This window comes from Hevea brasiliensis, chromosome 7 (assembly GCF_030052815.1).
Source record: "Hevea brasiliensis isolate MT/VB/25A 57/8 chromosome 7, ASM3005281v1, whole genome shotgun sequence".
Taxonomy (NCBI): Eukaryota; Viridiplantae; Streptophyta; class Magnoliopsida; order Malpighiales; family Euphorbiaceae; genus Hevea; species Hevea brasiliensis.
In genome coordinates this window covers 104686653-104708094 of record NC_079499.1, presented here as the reverse complement: position 1 = coordinate 104708094, position 21442 = coordinate 104686653, and the positions used below count along the sequence as shown (strand labels likewise).

The 21442-nt window shown below is 32.4% G+C and overlaps 2 protein-coding genes and 1 pseudogene across 3 annotated transcripts in view; 1 reads left to right on the top strand and 2 right to left on the bottom strand.

Annotated features, from left to right (window-relative positions):
- The window catches only part of LOC131181606 (callose synthase 5-like), a 54788-nt gene extending 41986 nt beyond the window's left edge, over positions 1–12802 (top strand). The window contains exons 29-39 of the mRNA XM_058150443.1: positions 6696–6885; positions 6991–7102; positions 7185–7304; positions 7385–7500; positions 7599–7682; positions 8288–8400; positions 8529–8758; positions 9736–10548; positions 11659–11709; positions 11804–11989; positions 12433–12802. Of these exons, the coding sequence (XP_058006426.1) occupies positions 6696–6885; positions 6991–7102; positions 7185–7304; positions 7385–7500; positions 7599–7682; positions 8288–8400; positions 8529–8758; positions 9736–10548; positions 11659–11709; positions 11804–11989; positions 12433–12663 (2246 nt within the window). The 3' untranslated portion in view covers positions 12664–12802. The remainder of the gene's footprint in view (positions 1–6695; positions 6886–6990; positions 7103–7184; positions 7305–7384; positions 7501–7598; positions 7683–8287; positions 8401–8528; positions 8759–9735; positions 10549–11658; positions 11710–11803; positions 11990–12432) is intronic.
- Positions 12803–15539: 2737 nt separating this feature from the next.
- Positions 15540–16308, bottom strand: LOC131181429 (BTB/POZ domain-containing protein At2g13690-like; annotated as a pseudogene).
- A 328-nt stretch (positions 16309–16636) lies between these two features.
- LOC110647623 (proline-rich receptor-like protein kinase PERK3) lies at positions 16637–19056 on the bottom strand. 2 transcript variants are annotated; one of them, XM_058150567.1, is made up of 8 exons: positions 18931–19056; positions 18445–18771; positions 18287–18370; positions 18070–18140; positions 17870–17952; positions 17546–17687; positions 17044–17205; positions 16637–16756 (listed from the first exon to the last, which is right to left on the bottom strand). In XM_058150567.1, the coding sequence occupies exons 1-8, from the start codon at positions 18977–18979 to the stop codon at positions 16658–16660; spliced, it is 1017 nt and encodes a 338-aa protein (XP_058006550.1). In that variant the 5' UTR covers positions 18980–19056; the 3' UTR covers positions 16637–16657. The 2 variants fall into 2 exon arrangements, with proteins under 2 accessions (XP_058006550.1, XP_058006551.1); XM_058150568.1 differs by having other exon boundaries at positions 18445–18765.
- Positions 19057–21442: the final 2386 nt, after the last annotated feature.

Sequence of the window (21442 nt, the reverse complement as noted above, 5' to 3'; positions counted from 1 at the left end):
CAAAATTGATTGATTTTTGCTGCATAACCTGTGCAGGTCTGCTACCTGGTTTATGCAGAGAGAAAAAAAAATGACATTCTGCAGCAAAGAGGGGGTCTGCAGCAGATAACTTATGTTCTTGGTGAGGTTGAGTGTGTAATTTTTAAGTATTTGTGCTTATCATGTTTATGTGGTGGTAAGGTGGTCATTTTTGTAGTTTTGAGCTTAATTGGATTGTGAGATTCAACGTGGATATGCTGCATTTTCTTGGCATAACTTGGGGAGTCATTTCTCATTTGTGGAAAAATGCAACTTTATGTAGATTTTATTAAGTTTTAATGTGTTAAATGTTGATTTGTAGGATTTGAGTCAAAATGGCATGGTTCACAAAGCTCTTTTATGCAGGATCCATTTCTACAAGCTTGTGTGATGAAATTTTGATGGACTTTATATATATTGATGTGTTTTTGGTGAAAATTTCTCATGGTTTATGCTTCATAGAATTATATTTCTTCATTCTGGGGTATTTTTCACACTTGCAAATCATTTTTAATTGTTCTCTCCATCTTGTTGAATTGTGCATAAGTAACTGCATAGCTTATGCAATCCTGCATAACCACAATTCTTGCCATTTTCACCCCCGTTGCAAACTGCATAAGGAGAGTGCATAGCTTATGCAACTCTGCATAGCCACATTTTTGTCAAATTTCATACCTACCGAAACTTGCATAAGCAGGGTGCATAACTTATGCACTTCTGCATGACTTCAAATCCTGCATTTTCTCTCTCCACCGAAATCTGCATAAGGGGAGTGCATAACTTATGCACTACCGCATGACCGAACTCTCCAAAAATAAAAATCTACCGAGAGGTGCATAAGCAGGGTGCATAACTTATGCACTTCTGCATGACTTCAAATCTTGTATTTTCTCTCTCTACCGAAATCTGCATAAGGAGAGCGCATAGCTTATGCACTTCCGCATGACCAAAAACTTTGAATTCCAAAACCTGCCGAGAGGTGCATAAGCAGAGCGCATAGCTTATGCACTTCCGCATAACCACCAACTCTGAATTCCAAAACCTGCCTAGAGGTGCATAAGCAAGGTGCATGACTTATGCACTTCTGCATGACCACACTCCCCAAAAGCCAAAACCTGCCGAGACCTGCATAAGGACAGTGCATAGCTTATGCACTTCCGCATGACCACACTCCCCAAAAGCCAAAACCTGCCGAGACCTGCATAAGGAGAGTGCATGACTTATGCACTTCCGCATGACCTATTTCTCTGAAATCCAAAACAAGCCGAAACTTGCATAAGTTAGCGCATAAGCTATGCACTCTTGCATAGTCAGTTTTTCACACTTTTTTATCACCCACCGAAATATGCATAAGAGAGTGCATAAGTTATGCACACTCACTTTTCACTTATGCAGCCTTAACACATGCCCTGTTCAAATCAAAATTTGTTTTCGGCACCATTTTCCCACCTCCACCTCCCGATATTCCCGTTCACTCCTTTTTCCCCCCACGTCAATTTGCAGCACTTTATGGCACTCATGCAGAACCGCATAGCTTATGCACCCTCCTTATGCACCTGTTCTGGATAGCACTTTATTCTGCATAGCCTGTGCAGCTTCTTATGCATCCCCATTATCTCTTGAATTCTCATCTGCTCTATACCAGGTAACTCCTTCTTTTTGCTCTTAAATTTCACAATTCCTGGTAATTATTATTTGCTTTGAGTTTTGATAATGCACTGCTTGAGACATTGAGGACAATGTCTAATTTTGAGTTTGGGGGTGCACATTTTGATTTTTGCTACATTTTTCATACATTTTTGACATTTTGAGTATAGAAGCATCTCATCCCATTCCATTTACATATATTGTAAATATTTTACATATATATCCATACATACATATACATAACACAATTACACACACATTATACATCACTTAGAAATTGTACACATTGCACACAAATAGATTTCCTCCATTTAGTTTATGCATTGCTCATTTTTAGGAATCATGCATCATGCATTAAAATCTTTTGCCAAATCCCTTGAGTATTGAAAAGGTGCCTATGAGAGTGATTTGACTTACCTTTAGTTGGGTTTGTGGATTGAAAGTTTTCTAAGAGGTGCAAGGTTTTGAAATGTCTATCCCTTGCCTATATCTTCTTAGCCAAAAAGCCACCCAACTAGTCATTTGGAGATGGAAGTGTTTAGAGGGAGTTATTGGATATAAGGTAGTCAAATGATGTCTCACCAATCCTAGAACAAATTTTCTAAACCTTTCGAGGCGAAATACCAGCTTGTACTTGAAAAGAGAGATGATTAGGCATTCTTTGATTTAAACCTTCTCATTTTAAACCTTTGGCCCTTTTCCTAATTAAAATTTACCCTTGCAAACCCCTTTGAGCCTTTTTATTCCTAATTTTTCTTGAAATCCTTATTGCTACCTAGCCAATGAACCAAACACTCTAACCCTTTTCATGAGGATAATTGAATATTAGGTACATAAAAAAAAAGAGAAAAAGAAAAGAAAAGAGAAAAAAATATATACAATAAAAGGGAGAAGAAATGCTTGTCATCTTGTAAAAGTGCTAGAATATGTGTTTTTCATTATTGTCATTCAAATTGAAAGAAATCCACCCAAAGTATTAAAAGGAATGAGTTTGGGGGTAGCATTTTTAGGGACAATCATCAAAAGAAAATGCAAAATACAAGTTTAAAGTATCAAAATGTCCCTCCATTTTTATGTGTTTTGTAAATTATGCTAGCACTTGACAATCCTCATTGTATATTTCTCTCTCCCATATAAATATAAAAAAAAAAGAAAAAAATATAATAAAATAAAAAATGTACCTTATGTTGTCAAGATTGAAAATATTCTCATGCTTTGAATCCTTTTTACCCATCTTTCTTCTTAGCCTCATTTTGAACCCCATGGCCCCATTACATCCCTAAAAAGACCTTTGATCTCTTGATAGTACTTGCTACATTAGTGGAGATAGGAGTAGAGAATTTGCCTATGGGATTGGAAAATTATCCATTCATTCAGTTAATTCCATCATTCTATATAGAGACACTTTGGTTATTGATTGTCCTAGAATTCCTTTTGAGCATGACTTTCTCTTTTGATTGGTTGGTTTGGGGATTTTGAATGATAATTGACTTGATGGCTAAGCGGTGAAAGCTTGGATAAGCATTAAATTCTTTGCATTTTGAAGGATGGGTATATGGATTGCTGGTATGGCTAAAGGTGTGTTAAGTTACTCTAATAGGTAATTTTCATAGCTCTTTGGATAGGGCACCCCTAAAAATTTTGCATCACATTTTAAAGTTTGCTTGAGGACAAGCAAAAGTTTGAGTTTGGGGGTATTTGATGCATACATTTTGCATAATCATTTAGGTTTAATTTCATAGCCATTTTATTTGATTATTAGTCATTTTTAGCTAATTTCATTAGTTAATTAGTTAGTTTTTCATAATTGTCAATTTTGGATTAATTTGTAATTTTTACTTTGTTTTGTAGGAAAAATGGTGTTTTGGAAGGACTAAAAAGAAATTTTGCCATTGAGGAGTGATCTCTACAGCCAAAGATGTCAAAAACAAGTTTCAAAGTTGAAATATGCATTGGCCAAATTGCGCATAACTTGCCGCATAAGCCATGCAGATCTGCATAAGGAGAAAAATCACTGTTCCAATACCTGCCGAATTGTGCATAAGGAGAGTGCATGGCTTATGCAGATTCACGCCCCCTTATGCAGTCTCACGGAATTGTGCATAACCTATGCACCTGGTCATGCAGTTTCGCATAAGTGAGCCAGAAACCAGCCGAAAACTGCATAAGGGACTGCATGACTTATGCAGTCCACTTATGCAGTCCCACAAAGATTTCATTAATGAGCTGGCAGAAGATTCCCTCAGAAAATCCCTCCTAAAACACACCATTTTAGGGCTCCATGTCAGAAAATGCTATAAATAGCCCCATTTCCCATTTTAGAAAGAGGGGGAAGAAAGAGAAGGAAGAGGAGAAGAAGGAGCAGCAGCAACTGAAGAGACACAATCACCTCCCACACCATTTTCAACCAGATTTGAGGATTTCTTTCTTTTCTTACATTTTTCCTACATTTCTAGTGTTGAGCTTTTTGTTTCTTAGCTTAGATTAAAGTTTTATTTCCATATTAAATCAGAATATCTTTTAAATATTATGGATAGTGAGTAGTTTTACTTTGATTCTGGAGTAAGGGATGTAATATTTAGTTATTTTTGTGGATTTGAACTGGGTTAGTCCCAATTTAATGAATTTATGAGGTTTAATCCATTTCTTGTGTGCTTATTCACATGCTTAATGAAGGGCCCCATTAAGTTATGTTCTTAATCCTTGGTTGAAGCACCGAAAGGAGAAAACCAAGTGATAGTTAATCAAGAAATTGGACTTAATTAACTTAGATCTAGAAATAGACTAAGGGTTAAGAGGGTTTTAATAGATTGATTAAAGAACCTAATGGGTCTTGGTTAATTTTAACTCCACGAAAGTAGGATTAAGTTAATTAAGGCACTCTTTGTCTCACTCGAAAGAGTTTTCAAAGGATTTTAGAATTAATCTCCTTTAAACCCATAAATTTTATGGATTGGGCTAGCTAGGAAAAATCCCAAAATGACTTAAATATGAACCCTTAACTCCAGAATCGTCTTTCATCAATTATTGCTTGGAATTTTACTTTTGAGTGTTTAGTTTAATCTCATTTTATTAATTTTCATTATTATCAATTTCTTTATTTTGCGAATTATTAAATTAGTCATTGTTTGAATTTAGTTTTGCATTTTCATACCTTATGCTTCAAATTCCTAAATTTCTTTTATTAATTTGATTAAAATACAATTTTAACATATTTTATTTTATATCAAAAATTCAATCATTAACACAACTCCTCGTGGGAACGATATCTTTCTCTATACTACTTGAACGACCTGTGCACTTGCGGTTGGGATACATCAACAAGCTCTGATACCAAATTGATGTCCCAAAAAATGTCCAAGAGGGGAGTGAATTGGACTTTAAAAACAATTTTTGGTTCTTGCTCAAAACCTTTGAAAATTGCAGCTAGGTTCAACTCAATTGACTAACATAAAATATGAACAATACAACTCTATTGACAATTTAATTCAAGGTTAGCATATATGCAATCAACTGATCTAACAAATTATATCAGCATTCAGCAGAGATATCAGTAATCTGGATAAGTTTTTAACACAGCAACCAGAGCAGTATACCAAATATACTAACTGACAGCAGATCAAACAACAAGCAGATTAAATCAGATATCAGCAGATTTAGCAGTAAAAGCAGATTTAGCAGTAAACTGATTTTCTCAGATTGCAGCAAGATTATCAGCAAACAATATCAACTGTCATATCAGCAAAAGCATATCAATCATAAAGTTAAATTGCATAAATGTAAAGAGCAAGGGTTGAGAAAATGAACACTGAAATTTTTATAGTGGTTCGGCTTCAACTAGCCTACATCCACTCTCTCAAAGATCCCACTTTGAGTCTTCACTTCACTATTCTTCTCTTTTAAAGGCAAGAGACAAAAGCCATTTACAATTCTTCTCACCAAAGCTTTTACAAGTAGCTTCACACTTCTACCAAGTGTTATCCCAACACTTTATCACAACCAAGCTTCAATAGGTGCTTGAATGACCTCTCATAAATGATAATAATGTGTTTAAAACTCACTCTCACTCAATACAACAGAATCTATAAAGAAGAGTTGAGTAAATAAGCCAATGATGAGCAATAAAACACTTTGAGCACTTTGAATGAAAGCTTTTATGATTTTGAACAGTAGAGGGACTTTCATTAAGTGCAAAATGGCCAAAGGAAGGTGTATTTATAGCTTTGGAACGTTTTTTACCGTTGCAGAACTCATTTGAACGTTACAGATACGAATTTCAAGAAAATAGCCGTTATTTTGTCGTTTTCTGCGATGTTGTGCAGAGTTGAGACAGTTAGCATACTTGAGAAAATAGCAAACCAGTTAGCATACTAAAATAAGTAGCAAACCAGTTAGCATACCAGGAAAACTTTTCTGCATAACTTTCAAAACTATAAAACTTTACACCAAATCATAGTCAAACACTTTTTAGGCCAATAATGATATTTAAAAGAAAATCTTTTGAGGGATTGAAAATAAGCATCATTGACTTTTACTCCTCAATTCTTTTCACAAGTAATCCTAAAAATAAAACTTAACTTCTATACTATATGTACCTTCAATTCTGATTTTCAATGCAGCCTTGGAAGGTAACATTTTCTTCTTTTATCTCCTTTGATTCGTCCTGTGTTATCCTTAGAATGTCATCCTTTCTTCAAAAGCACGAATCCATTATAAAATCCTTGTGTCCTTTTTCTTTGAGATACACAACACTTAAAACAATGTTAGTTTGATTCTAGTTGAGTTTTGGTATCATCAAAATCTATGCTCCTTTGAGCTTGTGGGGTCAACAATTACCTATCTTGAATTATAATGTCGGAGTGTAAGATGTGTGAGGCCTGTACTTGACATCTGTATCATTTTCTCATATATTTATTATTTTTTCATATTCTTATCAATGCTTACGTAAATGGGGATAAGTTTCTAGTGAAGTATTCGCATTTTAAAGGTTTGATGCTGGCTTTTGATATCAGACATTCTTATATTTACAGAGATACTAGAAGGCTATAAAGCAATTTCAATTCCATCTGAGGAAGATAAGAAAAGCCAAAGATCCCTGTATGCTAAACTAGAGGCAGTAGCAGACATGAAATTCACATATGTTGCTACCTGTCAAAATTATGGAAATCAGAAGCGGAGTGGTGATCGCCATGCAACAGATATCCTGAATTTGATGGTTAAGTATGTTCCGACTCTGATAGTATGGCCTTTCTGCTAAGTGTCTTAAACAGGTTAATCAATGAGTTCATGTTGTTCACTAAATTCATATCTGCTGCTGCTCTTTAGCAATCCCTCCCTACGTGTTGCATATATTGACGAAGTTGAAGAAAGTGATGGTGTAAAAGCTCAGAAGGTTTACTATTCTGTGTTGATCAAAGCTCTTGATAATCTTGATCAGGTGATTGTCCTTGAATTCTGAACATTGTTATATGCTACTAATTGTACAAAAAATGCTTACTGTTCTTCTATCTTCCCCAAAGGAAATCTATCGTATAAAATTGCCAGGTTCTGCAAAATTAGGAGAAGGAAAGCCTGAAAATCAGAATCATGCGATAATATTTACCCGAGGTGAAGCTCTTCAAGCCATTGACATGAATCAGGTAAACCCTATGTATTCCTTATGGTTACATTATGCATTTTGGGCCAATCCTGATGACTTATTAATTTCTGTTTGTTGTAGGATAATTACTTAGAAGAAGCATTCAAAATGCGCAACCTTCTTGAAGAATTTCATGAGGATCATGGGGTGCGTCCACCTACAATTTTAGGTGTTCGTGAACATATCTTCACAGGAAGGTTGGACAAAAGTTTTGTTTTGGATCCGTTTGCTGTTCGTACTTCATTAAAATTTCATATGTTCAAACACATGATGTTTTGCTATATATTTGTTGCAGTGTCTCTTCTCTGGCTTGGTTCATGTCAAATCAAGAAACGAGTTTTGTCACCATTGGTCAAAGAGTTCTTGCAAGACCATTGAAGTACATTTCCCTCGTTGTTACATCTTTTGTTTGATAACTAATAATTAAAGAAAATTTGTGCTTCATGGGACAGTAATCTATACACGCACACTCCTTCTGAACTTCATTTATTCTAAAGAATATGACTAAACCCCTTCCTATTCTCTCATTCTCAAACACTTCAATTCTCATGTTATTCTTTCTTGGCCCTGATGAATATTCAGCCATCTCCATGGCTGATAAATTTCTGCAAGTGATGTATTTTCGTTAGTGGGTCCATTTGGTTGGTTTGCTTTATTTGCTTTGCTATTTCAAAGAAAAGGAAAAGCATTGTTTTGTTAGATATCAAAAAGTTATATAGCTTCTGAAAGCAGAAGGGAATTCTTTTTGTTGTATTCATTTTTTACTTTTCTCCTATGAAGAAACATTAAAAAATTTACTAAGTATATTTTTTAATTATTAAATTTACTTTATGCAAAAATTAAAATTTATAGTTGTTAACTTTGGAAAGAAAAATGCAAAAAGGTGCCAAAATTAAAATCAATTAGATGGCTTGTTTCTATGTTGTTATCAACATTGATGCTGACAGTAATATTTCATCTTGAATTTGTATTGGCTGGTTTTAGGATTCGGTTCCATTATGGGCATCCAGATGTGTTTGATAGAATCTTTCACATCACCAGGGGTGGCATCAGCAAGGCTTCTCGTGGTATCAATTTGAGCGAGGATATCTTTGCCGGTAGCGTCCCTTTTTTTCTTTTTTTTTTTCTAGCAAAAGAATTAATTAGGAGGAAGAAAGTTTGAAGTATCTATTTTCCTTTGAATACCACAATTTCATTCACTTATCATATTCATTTTCCTATGTAGGTTTCAATTCAACATTAAGACGAGGGAATGTCACTCATCATGAGTATATTCAAGTAGGGAAAGGTCGAGATGTTGGACTCAACCAAATCTCTCTTTTTGAAGCAAAAGTAGCATGTGGCAATGGGGAGCAAACCCTCAGCAGGGATATCTACAGATTGGGCCATCGTTTTGACTTCTTCCGCATGCTTTCCTGCTATTTTACAACAATTGGCCTTTATGTCAGTGCAATGGTAATTCTCTTTACATGCATAAATTCAAGTTCAAAATTATTGGACTAGTACTGTGGGCAAGATGAATCGAAGTTCAAGGGTTGCCCTTCTTTACTGAGAAAATCTGAACGTCATGCATCAAGTAAATTTGGACCACGGCTTTGCTGACTTATCAAAAAACAAAAAAATTTATGACAAACAGATAAAAATATTTATGCAAGCTGCATAAATAGCAAAAATTTAAAAACTGAAATATGCAGCCTTGTATTTCAGTTGGCATTATAGCATCATTTAATTTGCTTTAAAGTTCCACTTATTAAGCTGCCTATGAGATCTATAGAAATTGCTCTTCAATTGTGTTTCATTAATATCCTTGTGAACTTTGATTAAAACTTAAAATTTATCGTCTACTTCTTTGGTCATAAAAACTTATTATATTTTGTAAAGGGATTCATGTAGTTTTTATATTTATATTATCCACCATAGTTGTTGAATCGCTTCAGAATATTTTTGTTAGCGTCTTCTTTTTGTTTTTATAGAAAGACTATTTATCTTTATCTTCAATGAGAAGATATTTTTTGAGGTAGTTTTCACGGATGCAGGCAAGATTTCATTTTAAGGATCCTTTAGCCTCTTTGAAAAGACAGCTTTACATGCACCTATATCATTGTTATTTTGACTGTTGCAAAATGTTTTTTTCTTTTTTCTCAGCTTTTTAAACCCTACTTCAGGAAGTATATCCTTTTGAAGCAGATAAGACATTAGCATTTGTAACCTGCACAAAGTTATATTCATATAATTTTTATTGAAGTATATTCATCTAATATGTTGATGAGCCAATTGTTGAACTTAAAAAATTACAGTACCCTGGCGTGTATATATATATATATACACACACTCATTTAAATGTGCGTGTTCTTGTGCATGCGTATGAAAGCAAGGGTGTTTTCACATGCATAGGAGGTTCACCTGACACTGCCTTTTTTGGTGTTATGCAGATGGTTGTCCTTACCGTCTATGCTTACTTGTATGGCAAGCTTTACCTATCATTGAGTGGATTGGAGGGTTCAATAATAAAATATGCAAGGATTAGGGGAGATGATCCGCTAAAGGCAGCCATGGCCTCGCAATCCCTTGTCCAAATAGGTCTTTTGATGGCCTTGCCCATGGTCATGGAGATGGGACTGGAGAGAGGGTTCAGAACAGCATTAGGTGACATAATCATCATGCAGCTTCAGCTTGCTGCTGTTTTCTTTACCTTCTCCCTTGGTACAAAGGCCCATTATTATGGACGAACTGTGTTGCATGGAGGGGCAAAATACAGAGCTACTGGGCGTGGTTTTGTGGTCCGGCATGAGAAGTTTGCTGAGAACTATAGGATGTACTCAAGGAGCCACTTTGTCAAAGGGCTGGAGCTGATGATATTGCTTATATGTTATCAGATATATGGAAAGGCAGCAACTGATGCAACAGCCTATGCATTTCTCACATTCTCAATGTGGTTCTTAGTGGCTTCTTGGTTGTTTGCTCCTTTCCTTTTTAACCCATCTGGATTTGAATGGCAGAAGATTGTAGATGATTGGGATGATTGGACGAAGTGGATAAGCAGCCAGGGAGGTATCGGTGTACCTGCAAACAAAAGCTGGGAGTCTTGGTGGGAAGAGGAGCAGGAGCACCTTCAACATACTGGCCTTCTGGGTCGATTATGTGAGATTATTCTTGCCATGCGCTTCATCGTCTATCAATATGGAATTGTCTATCAACTACAAGTGACCAGGGAAAGTTCAGCTGGCAGAAGTCGGAGCATTGCTGTGAGTATATTAGCCTCTTATTCTCCTATAATGTCTTATATTTTAAGACATGCATAATTGCTGTCCAAAATGGTAAAGTAATTTTTTTATTATCATTACTAGCCATTTGAATTATCAAAGATTTTATGTCCCAAATTCCCAATTTCAAAATCTGTGACATGAGAACAGAAAGTACTGCTAAGAACCTAGGGTAAGAAGAGAAAGAATGCCATATTATTATTATTATTATTATTATTATTATTATTATTATTCATTTCATGTCGTTTACTTTCAAGTAGGAAAGAGAGGAGAGAGAATTTTATTGGGTGGCTGTCTAAGCATACATAATATGCTGAAAAGAAAAGTCTAATGTGGTTGCTATGGTATATATTTCAGTCTGAATTTTGCCGTTAATTAGGTAGATTTTGGTCCCAGTAGTTTTATTATTTAGAAACCAATGTTTAGTGATTTTTAAGTGAGTGATAGATTAAAAATTAGTGATTGCATTTAAACTTTAACTGTAAAAATGCTCATCTTATGCTGCTAAATTTTTTTAATCTGAGATGATAGACGACGGAACTTCTTTGACAATGAGGAAAACAGAATAACCATTCAAAAAAAAAAATAATTGGTCTGTCCTTATGAAAATGTTAGGAAATTTGGGTAGATTTTTTTGGAAAAAAAAAATATACACTATAAATAAACTTTTATTAATTTTAACAAGATAATGACAAAAGTATAATAATTTCTTATGTACAAGATCCATCAATGTGGCAAGTACAAAGTATATTTTGAATTATACTAATGCCTTAATTACAACACTCTTACACTCTACTATTTTCTCTACTTTCCTTTGGATGAGAATTCTATCTTGAAGGAGCTTGGCTACTTATAGTTACATAAAGGTCCCATTGCATTTAACGAAAATCTAAGAAAGTCTAAAAAAAGATCTATTTCAAAGATATTGGAAAATTTTAACCATATGATTAAATCTTGAAATTAAATTAGCTTTTACTTAAACAGAAAATGCGTTGGAAGCGGTTAGCTTTATGATCTCAGTTGTCCTGAACCTAAGGACATGGATTACTTTGGCTTTTATATTCATATGTCGAATCTGTTTTGTGATTTCAGGTTTATGGTCTGTCCTGGCTGGTAATTGTTGCTGTGATGATCATCTTAAAGGTTAATGTTCATAACTTCAAAAATATATTCCAGGTCATGGTTTTTTGTTCTGAATTTGCTATATAATGACTCTGGTTCACTTGTTAAACCGCAGATTGTTTCCAAGGGCAGAAAAAAATTTAGCGCAGATTTCCAGTTGATGTTCAGACTTCTTAAGTTGTTTCTGTTTATAGGATTTATGGTCATTCTTGTTATCCTGTTTACCACCCTTCATCTCACAGTTGGAGACATTTTTCAGAGCTTACTAGCCTTTCTGCCTACCGTATGGGCGCTTCTGCAGGTAACGTCTATCATCTCCAACATGGGAATATTACTGGGTTTTTGCTTGCATGAGTTTGGTTGTGATAGAATAACTTTGAATTGCATTCTTCCTCTTAATGACTGTCCCTAATTGTTGAATATGAACATTAATGTGAACCGGGGGCATGTTTTATCTCTAGTTGCAGGTTTGAACTTCTGCTGGAACCTCTCAATTATTTTTTTTTTAGATAAAACTTATGGATTTAGCAATTTCATTTTAATATTAAACCATATTGCAATCAAAGACTTCAGAACTTGAATTTCCTCATATTAAGAAAACTAGCAATCAATTTTATTTTTATTAGAACATCTATTTACTCCGAGTTGAGCATCTCCCATGTTTTTTTTTTTTAAATCTACTTTCTACTGCTAGTGTTTCTTAGTATAATTCAGTCACCACAAAGCGTGCTTTTGCATGATCAGATATCACAAGCATCAAGACCATTGTTAAAGGGTATCAAAATGTGGGGGTCTGTGAAGGCTCTTGCTAGAGGATATGAATACATGATGGGATTGGTCATCTTTACACCAGTAGCTGTACTGGCCTGGTTCCCATTTGTATCGGAGTTCCAGACCAGGCTTCTGTTCAACCAAGCATTCAGTCGAGGGCTTCAGATCCAACGTATTCTAGCTGGTGGGAAGAAGAACAAATAGGTGCTGCCTCTACTTGATCTTGATTATAATTTTGGTGGGCCATGGCCATGTCCCCTGTTCATATGTACCATAGAGATGGCCGCAACATGAAAGTGTCTGTTGTGTTTTATCTTTGGCCTTGGTCGTATTTGAAAGAATGCATAAGTTTGGTTCTTTGAGTTCCTTACCAATCGTAAATAATTTTCTTCAACAATGATATTGAAATTAAATTCAATGCAATATATTGCAAATGAAAAGAGACACTATCCAAATTAGGGAAAAAAGTATTAATCTTTTAGGAAGGAAAATTTAAGAATATAAATTTTTTTCTTTAGCTCTCATAATTGGATAGTAATAGAGTTATATTTCTTATACTTATTTAGTTAGTTTTCTAGATTTTGTTAATTATTATTCTCTAAATTAATTAAATTGTCGTAAATGTTATTGCTTTGGCATAAAGTATTTGAAATTATAAAAATTGGACAAAATTTTGAAAATCTTTCAAAGTTAAAATTTTTTTCTGTCATCCTACAAATATGGGTGTGGCTGCCGAGTCCAAATTAATATAATAAAAAAAGAAAGTAGTTTAATTTTAATTATTTAGTATAATTTTATTTTATTAATTTAAATATACCATAATGTAATTATAAATTTTAATAATTTACTTCAACCGTTTAAATTAATTCTTAATATTTTAATTCAATTTTACTAAATATTAAATGTCACGACCCAAATTCTGGACTGAACCGGCACTAGTACTTGGGTCAGCACAAGGCCCTCAAAGTCCGTAGTAAGCCTAACTATTTCTGGCCCAATCATAAAGCTTATCGCTGTAGTTCAATTTTAAGAAAATAAATGGATAAAATCCGACCATAAATTGGACTATCAAATGGAAAGTTTTTAGCTCACTTGACCTGTAATTACAATATATCAATATCTGGGGAGCCCAACTCACCCTCACAATCCTTAAACAAACATATATAATCCAATAAGGGCTCAACTCTCTAATCCAAGCAAATACTCATTCCATACATACCAACATAACCATATAATATGTTTGCAACTTCAAAGAAATAAATTATTAGTCCCAAATCAAAATTATAACTAGAGGAACTGCTTGGAATTTGAAAAATAAGAGTATTAGTTACTTTTCATAAGTAACTCCAATAGCTATAGCTATTTCTTTTTAATAGTTCTCCCAATCACTTAATGATATTTTAATTGTTTATTTCAATCAAATATCATAAATCATTTTGTTTGCTTGCAAGTTGAATTAAATAAGTTGAAGGAGTTAGAAATTTGGACTTCCTTAATTAATAGAAATACTTGTTAGTGATGTGTACTGCTGCCAATATATTAATTGCAATTGTGATTACTATATATATATATATATATATATATATATATATATATATATATATATATATATATATATATATATATATATATATATATATATATATATATATATATATTGTTATTAATAGAGGCTGCTTTTATCTTTAATATTCATGTTAATTTTAATGAATATTAACTAATAAAAATAAAGCCCATGGGACTTATGTGCATAGCAATGAAAATTATAATGTAGTTATAACTGTGAAACTTTAATTGCATTATAACATTGTTCCAAATGTTCATAGTCAATATTCTATTGAGACTAGACATTGATATAACTGTTGAGACCAGTACACATTGCATTCTTTTCTTTATGAAAGGAAGCAATAGTTCTCATTAAGCTGAGGTATATGGAATACTTAGAACCAAGGTACAGCCATGTAAGTGATCCTTTGATTTGAGATACTAAGTTATCTCATATAAAAATTACTATGTTTTTTATATTACTCACATGTCATTGTATATAAGGATAACAAATATGGCAGTTATTGGATATATTATGAACTGTATGGAGATATTTAATTATCAAGATAGAATTCGTCATCTTAGGTAATTAGAGAAAATATTTCAATTTTTCTAGGCTAGTGTAGATTGTTAAATCCTGGCACAAGGTGAAATAAGATTAAGAATATTATTTATTTAATTAATTAATCACACTAGAAGAACAAAAATGATTTATATATAACAGGCACATTCCATATATCAATGTATAAATTGAAATATTATGATGATATTAATTACATTAATAAATTAATCACAGAAATGTTAATCAAATCACTTTGACAAGTTCTATTATTTGGGTGGTCATTACATATTATTAGATATCAATAATGATATACAAATATAATTAATTAATTATGAATTGATAATAAAATTAAAGTATTAATTTTATTTAATTTTTAAGAAGGATTATAATTATATTTGATGCTAGCATATGAGGAACCTAATGGGTCGCACATATATATATATATTTAAAGTAAGAAATTAAAATGGGTTATCAAGTTGGACTTGATTAAAATAAAATAAAATAATTCTAGAGGCTTATGGACCAAAGTATAAATTTTATTTAGACTATTTTATGTCTTAATAATTATGTGTGGACTTAATTTAAAGTTTTAAGAATTGTAGGTAATTTTTAATTTCTATAGGAGCCAATTTATAATTAATCAATTTAATGAGTTAAATTATTAATTATAATTTTTGACTCATAAAAGGAACATTGTCTTCTTTTTCCCGCAAGTAGCTTCATTCTCCACTTTGAGTTAGCACTCAAATTTCCATTCTCTCTAAGAGATTCTTAGAGAATTTCCTCAGAATCAGTTTGTGTCGATATTGTTAGAGGTCAAATATCTGAACGGCTGATGGTTTACTATAACCTGGTTTGGTGATTAGCAAATTCTCATAGTCAATTTTTATATATATTTAGTGTAAGTTGAATTCCTTGAAATTGTAACATTGATCATGAGTCTATGCTGAAAAGGAACAATTATGCATGTTTCTTAAAGTTTCTGATGGATCCTCCTGATAAAGATGCAGACAATCTCTCAAAAAATATGTTGCCATTTTATCTCTACCATGGTTAATCTAAATTATTCAATTCCGGTTATTTCAGAATCCTCAATCTGGCTCTTACCTGGATACAATGGCATAATTAGTTTCTGAGCCTCTTAGGAATGATCGGTGCCACCAAATCTGGAATTTTTGCTGAGAATGGGGCATTCAGTGCCATGCTTGGAGGAACACCTGAACCATTCCATAAAACAACATATACTATTGCTTTCGAGGAGTATCGGACCTATGGCTTCTTCCAATGCCTTCATGTCCAACCCCTTTTTGCATCTCTGCAGCCAACCAAAATCTGATAGCATTGGGTGAAACCACGTTTGGAGAAGCCTTGTTCTTGCTTCTGAGCAGCAATGCAGTTTTTCTGGTCCCCATTGCAATTAATAGGTTTGCAGAAATCCTGTTAAGCGATCATATATATCTGATGTATATATTCTCATGCATTTTAAGCAGTTCCCCTGATCTGCCCATATATCCACAAATTCCTCGCCCATCTGCTGATCAAGAAGAATTTCTAGCAACCAGTTGATGTTATACTTGTCGGGAGATGCGTTCAATCAACGGTTTACCTGTTTCTCTTTTGGTTGCCTTCCAATTGGGTAAATGTTGGAGGCCTCCTCCAAAACGGTGACTAGTGAATTTGTTAGGATTGACAAAATTAAAGTAAAAATTCTTTAAGCGCACATAATTTACTAATGAAGAAAATGAATACGAAATTTAACCAAGGATATATATATATATAGAGTGAAGGCTAAATGAATTGAGTGGTAATTAGTGGACTACACAGTAGGAGGTAGTTATCTCCTTTTTTATCATAAAAGTAATTAATCTCGTAATAAATAAATGATAAGATTTAAACTTAAGACATTTCAACACCATATACACTTTAAAGTGAAAAAGATCAACTAAAGTATTTATTAATCAGCAACATGTTACAAGTTATTACCATACGAGGAGTCATCTCTATCAGAGATATATGACTAATTATTAGATACATTTATAGTACTAAAAAATAGTATTTTCTTATACACAATAAAATAGTTTTTTCTTAATTCTACGAAGGTGGAATTGGTGTTTTCAGAGTAAGAACGGATGTGGACCAGACGCACTTAATAATATCTCGATATTCATATTCTTCAAGAGTTTCAATTACCTGCATGACATAACATGACAATGTTAAAAAGCTTACGCCACCTATCTTGTTTTTTCTTTTTTACATTAAATTAAAATGCCTTTTATATATATATATATATATATATATATATATATATATATATATATATATATATATATATATATATTAAAATGGAAGTTTTAAATGTCACCAGTGAAAAAAATATATGTATGAGGTAATTTATTTATTTTGCCTATGATAATTTTATTAACTTATAGATATGGTGAAATCTTATAACTATTTTTATAAGTTGCATAAATCTTTACCTTTCTCATGTTTGGTCGAGAAGCTGAAGGTTGATATACACAATCTCTAGCACAAGAAATCATTTTGTGTAATTCTCTTTCATCATAAGCCCCTTGTAATCTGGAATCAACAAAATCTATATATTTCTTATTGTTCAAAGCTTCTTCAATCCGAGATTTTGCCTGAACATTAATAAATAAAGGTATTTATTATTTTTTTATCAAAATTAAACATCAATTTTGTACCATCATTTCTATAATTTTTTTCCCTTTCTTAGGACAGTTTAATGTAAAGGAAATATATTTTTCTTATTATAATTTAAATCAACTTGGTCAACTTAATTGAATTTTTCACTCCAAAATTATTTTCTAAAAAAATTAACATGTGAACCCAAAAAATCCCCAACCTATAAATTAACTTGAATGTGACCTAAAATTCATTTTAATATAAAAAAATAAAAAATAAAAACACTTGAAATGATTTAAATTCATTTGATTCGACTTATATATATCAGTAACATACCCAATGAACGATATTGCCATCGTCATTTTCACCAAACAATGGTTTCTTTCCCGTAATTAGTTCTAAAAGCACAACGCCAAAGGAATAGACATCTGACTTCTTTGACACTTTTTGTTTATTTCCATACTCTGGATCTGCATAACTGCAATGAATTAATAGGTTAGGATTTAAAACAAAAAAAATAAAATCTACAATGAAGAAGCCCTCAATATTGGTGTATTCTCCATTATTAGTTTATAAGCACTATTTAGAAACTGGACCCTGACAGCCATGCAACTATATACGTAACCATATACTTAACAAGAAAAAGAAAAATGATCTTACACGTTAGTTCCTCTCAATACACTGGTGACATGGCTAACATTATCGGCACCTGGTAAAAACTTGGCAAGGGAGAAATCTGCAACCTGAAAAGAAAATCCATTTAATTAAGGATTTCACACAGTTTTTCCTTTTCTCTAAAAAAAAAATTATATATAATTTAGGTTATAAATGTTAAAATTTTATTATTATCATATTATTACCTTTGGTTCAAATTTTTCGTTAAGAAGAATGTTATCTGTCTTGATATCTCGGTGTATAATTTTAGGTTTACCTGGAAAGATAGTAAAATTTTAATAGAAAATATATTAATAGCACACTTAAAAATAAAAAATAAAAAAGAAAGAAAGAAAGAAACGAACACACATCCAGCCTAAACATCTAATCATATAGTATATAGAAAGCAATGAAATTACTCACAATTTACATGTAGATAATGCAACCCATATGCAGTGTATTTAGCAATTTTCATTCTCTTTGACCACTCCAAAATGTTCTTTTCATCTGTTAAAAATATAAACGGAAGTCAGTAATTATTGCTGACAATTACAATTATAAGGACTTAAAAGAGGACTCACCATTTAAATGATATCTCAAGGTCCTATTGGGAACAAATTCCAGGACAAGCAATTTATCAGCACCTTCATCACAATAGCCAATCAGCTTAACAACATTTGGGTGACTCACTCTTTTAAGGTACTCAATCTCCTCTACTTTATTTTGTTGCTGTTCTTCCATTTTATATTTAATTTTCTTAACAGCAACGACTTGTCCATCTATTGTTCCTTTGAAGACTTCACCAAAAGCGCCTGAGCCAAGGCATGTTGCGTTGGAGAAATGTTGGGTTGCCTGTGATAGTTCGTCATACGTATATTTCCTAAACCCAAGTGGATTTGGTTCTGGTCCTAACATATGAGAAAATCAAAGGAGAAAGAGAAATGTGAGAAAGAGTAGACATATACGCCAATCAGCTCAATCAGTTTTGGCTCAGTAGTGCTAGCCAATTATACTAAAAAAGAAAATAGAGACAAACCCATACACATCAGAAATACTTTAAACAATACCTGTGGTGTCAGCTCTCTCTTCATTAAAACACCGAAAGCAGGAAGCCATGATCAATCGTTGCAGAGTCCCAACCAACCAACAGTTATGCTACCACGATCACTGAGAGAGAAAGAGAGACATTGGTGCATCAATTTAATTTTCTTAACAGCAACGACTTGTCCATCTATTGTTCCTTTGAAGACTTCACCAAAAGCGCCTGAGCCAAGGCATGTTGCGTTGGAGAAATGTTGGGTTGCCTGTGATAGTTCGTCATACGTATATTTCCTAAACCCAAGTGGATTTGGTTCTGGTCCTAACATATGAGAAAATCAAAGGAGAAAGAGAAATGTGAGAAAGAGTAGACATATACGCCAATCAGCTCAATCAGTTTTGGCTCAGTAGTGCTAGCCAATTATACTAAAAAAGAAAATAGAGACAAACCCATACACATCAGAAATACTTTAAACAATACCTGTGGTGTCAGCTCTCTCTTCATTAAAACACCGAAAGCAGGAAGCCATGATCAATCGTTGCAGAGTCCCAACCAACCAACAGTTATGCTACCACGATCACTGAGAGAGAAAGAGAGACATTGGTGCATCAATATATAGTTGGAGGGGGGGGGGGGGGGGGGGGGGGCCGGCGGGGGGGCGGGGCCTGAGACTAGATTCCACCCGCCAATTCTGACCGATTCATAAATTCATTTGGTGAAGACTAAAACAAATCCGCGTATAATTTATAAAATTTCCAAATTTTAATCACCCTCCTCTCACTGATCTATATATTTATATACTGTGAATACTCTCAAATCTTTTTTTATTTACTCTCTTTTCTATTAATTTTTTCAAAGCTATTAACTATTATATATTGAATGCAACTATAATCAAGTCCATATTTCCGGGGAGAAATTTTCATAATTCAGTCATTTTCATGAGCGTGAAGGTCATTTCGTTTGCAGTGGTTCTGGAAACTATTGACGGGACCAAATTTCATGTCGAATTCGCGAGGACGAAGACGAAGTCGAATGACTCATAATTTAAATCTATTGACTATCCCATCCTAATTTAAATAATATAATTATTTTCTCTATTTTAATACCTTAATTAATAAAAAAATTACTTTAAAACAATAACAGAACTAATAGTCCATGAACTAAAAAATAAGGACGCTAAAGTTACTTTTGTTAAAATGTAATGACTAATGAGTAATTTTTCCTATTACATATGTAGGGGACGTGGCCATTACTAGACTATGTCTACCGCTTTTGTAATAATAATAATAATAATAATAATAATAATAATAATAATAATAATAATTTTATGATATTCAACAATTCAATAATTTTATAATTTTTCCCATTACATATGTAGGGGAATGTTTTGATGATATTCAACCATTTTATGATTTTGATAGCTTTTGTAAATTCAATTTATTATTAGATTAATTGAATTATTATATAATTCATTCTCTTTAAAAATATTTACTATCTACATTTAATATATTATATTAAATTTTAAGAAAATATTACTCAAATTATAATTTTAATTCATTTTAATTTAGTATAAATATCAAATTATTTTACACATCAAAATGACTAATCAAATTGATGTTACAATCTAATCATTTATATTTACCTTTTTATGTTTATATTTTTCCCCATATAGGATTTATAACCCCAACATATTACAGTTTCATGATTAAAAATAAAGGTATAATAATTTTTTTTCCCATGTCTTTCATTTTCGTTCACAAAGCTAAAATCAAGTCCAACATATTTCAGGGAAGAAATTTTCATGACTCGGTCCTTTTTCATGAGCATAAAGGTCATTGCGTTTGCAGTGGCTCTGGGAACTATTGAAAGGACGAAATTTCACGTCGAGTACACAAGGAGGACTAAGAGGAAGTCGAATGACACGGTGCGTAAATCAAAATTAGACTTAATTTACTTTTCATATTTCATAATTTTTTTTAATTACATTATTTATTTTTTAAAATAAATTTTATTTATATTTTTTAATTTATTTAAAACTCTAAAATATTATTCTTATTTAATTTAAGTTTTTAAATATATTTCTTATTTAAATTAAGATTTTTTAATTCATTCTCACTTAAATTAAAATTTAAAACTTTATAATACTCAATATATTTTCATTATGTACAAGGGTTTCTTTTTCATAAAATTACATTTACTTTATTTTATCCTTAAAATGTTAATTAAATCTTATTTAATTTTAAAAATTTAATTTTCTCACTACATGTTGCATCAACGAATCAGTCATTGCCATGATTGTTATGAGTCGGTTTGGTGAATTGCATTTTGAATTCTTTCACATATATATATATATATATAGATAAAGAGCATATGAGCCATTGGAGTTTGATTTCATTAAATATATTTTAAAAATATTTTCATAATAAATATATTAAACTAACGAGGAGAAGCGAGTGATTAAACTTATTGATGAAAACAATTTTCTAGAATATAATGACTTACAGCTCCAAAGAATTTCTTTTTCTTGAAAAAAAACACAT

What these genes read in the sequence shown, in the direction of transcription:
- LOC110647623 (XM_058150567.1), bottom strand. Translation starts at nt 18,979, where the DNA reads ATGGCTTCCTGCTTTCGGTGTTTTAATGAAGAGAGAGCTGACACCACA. An exon ending in CTTGAGATATCATTTAAATG is followed by an intron (nt 18,371 to 18,444) that starts GTGAGTCCTCTT and finishes TATTTTTAACAG; the next exon opens with ATGAAAAGAACATTTTGGAG. An exon ending in GCATTATCTACATGTAAATT is followed by an intron (nt 18,141 to 18,286) that starts GTGAGTAATTTC and finishes CTATCTTTCCAG; the next exon opens with GTAAACCTAAAATTATACAC.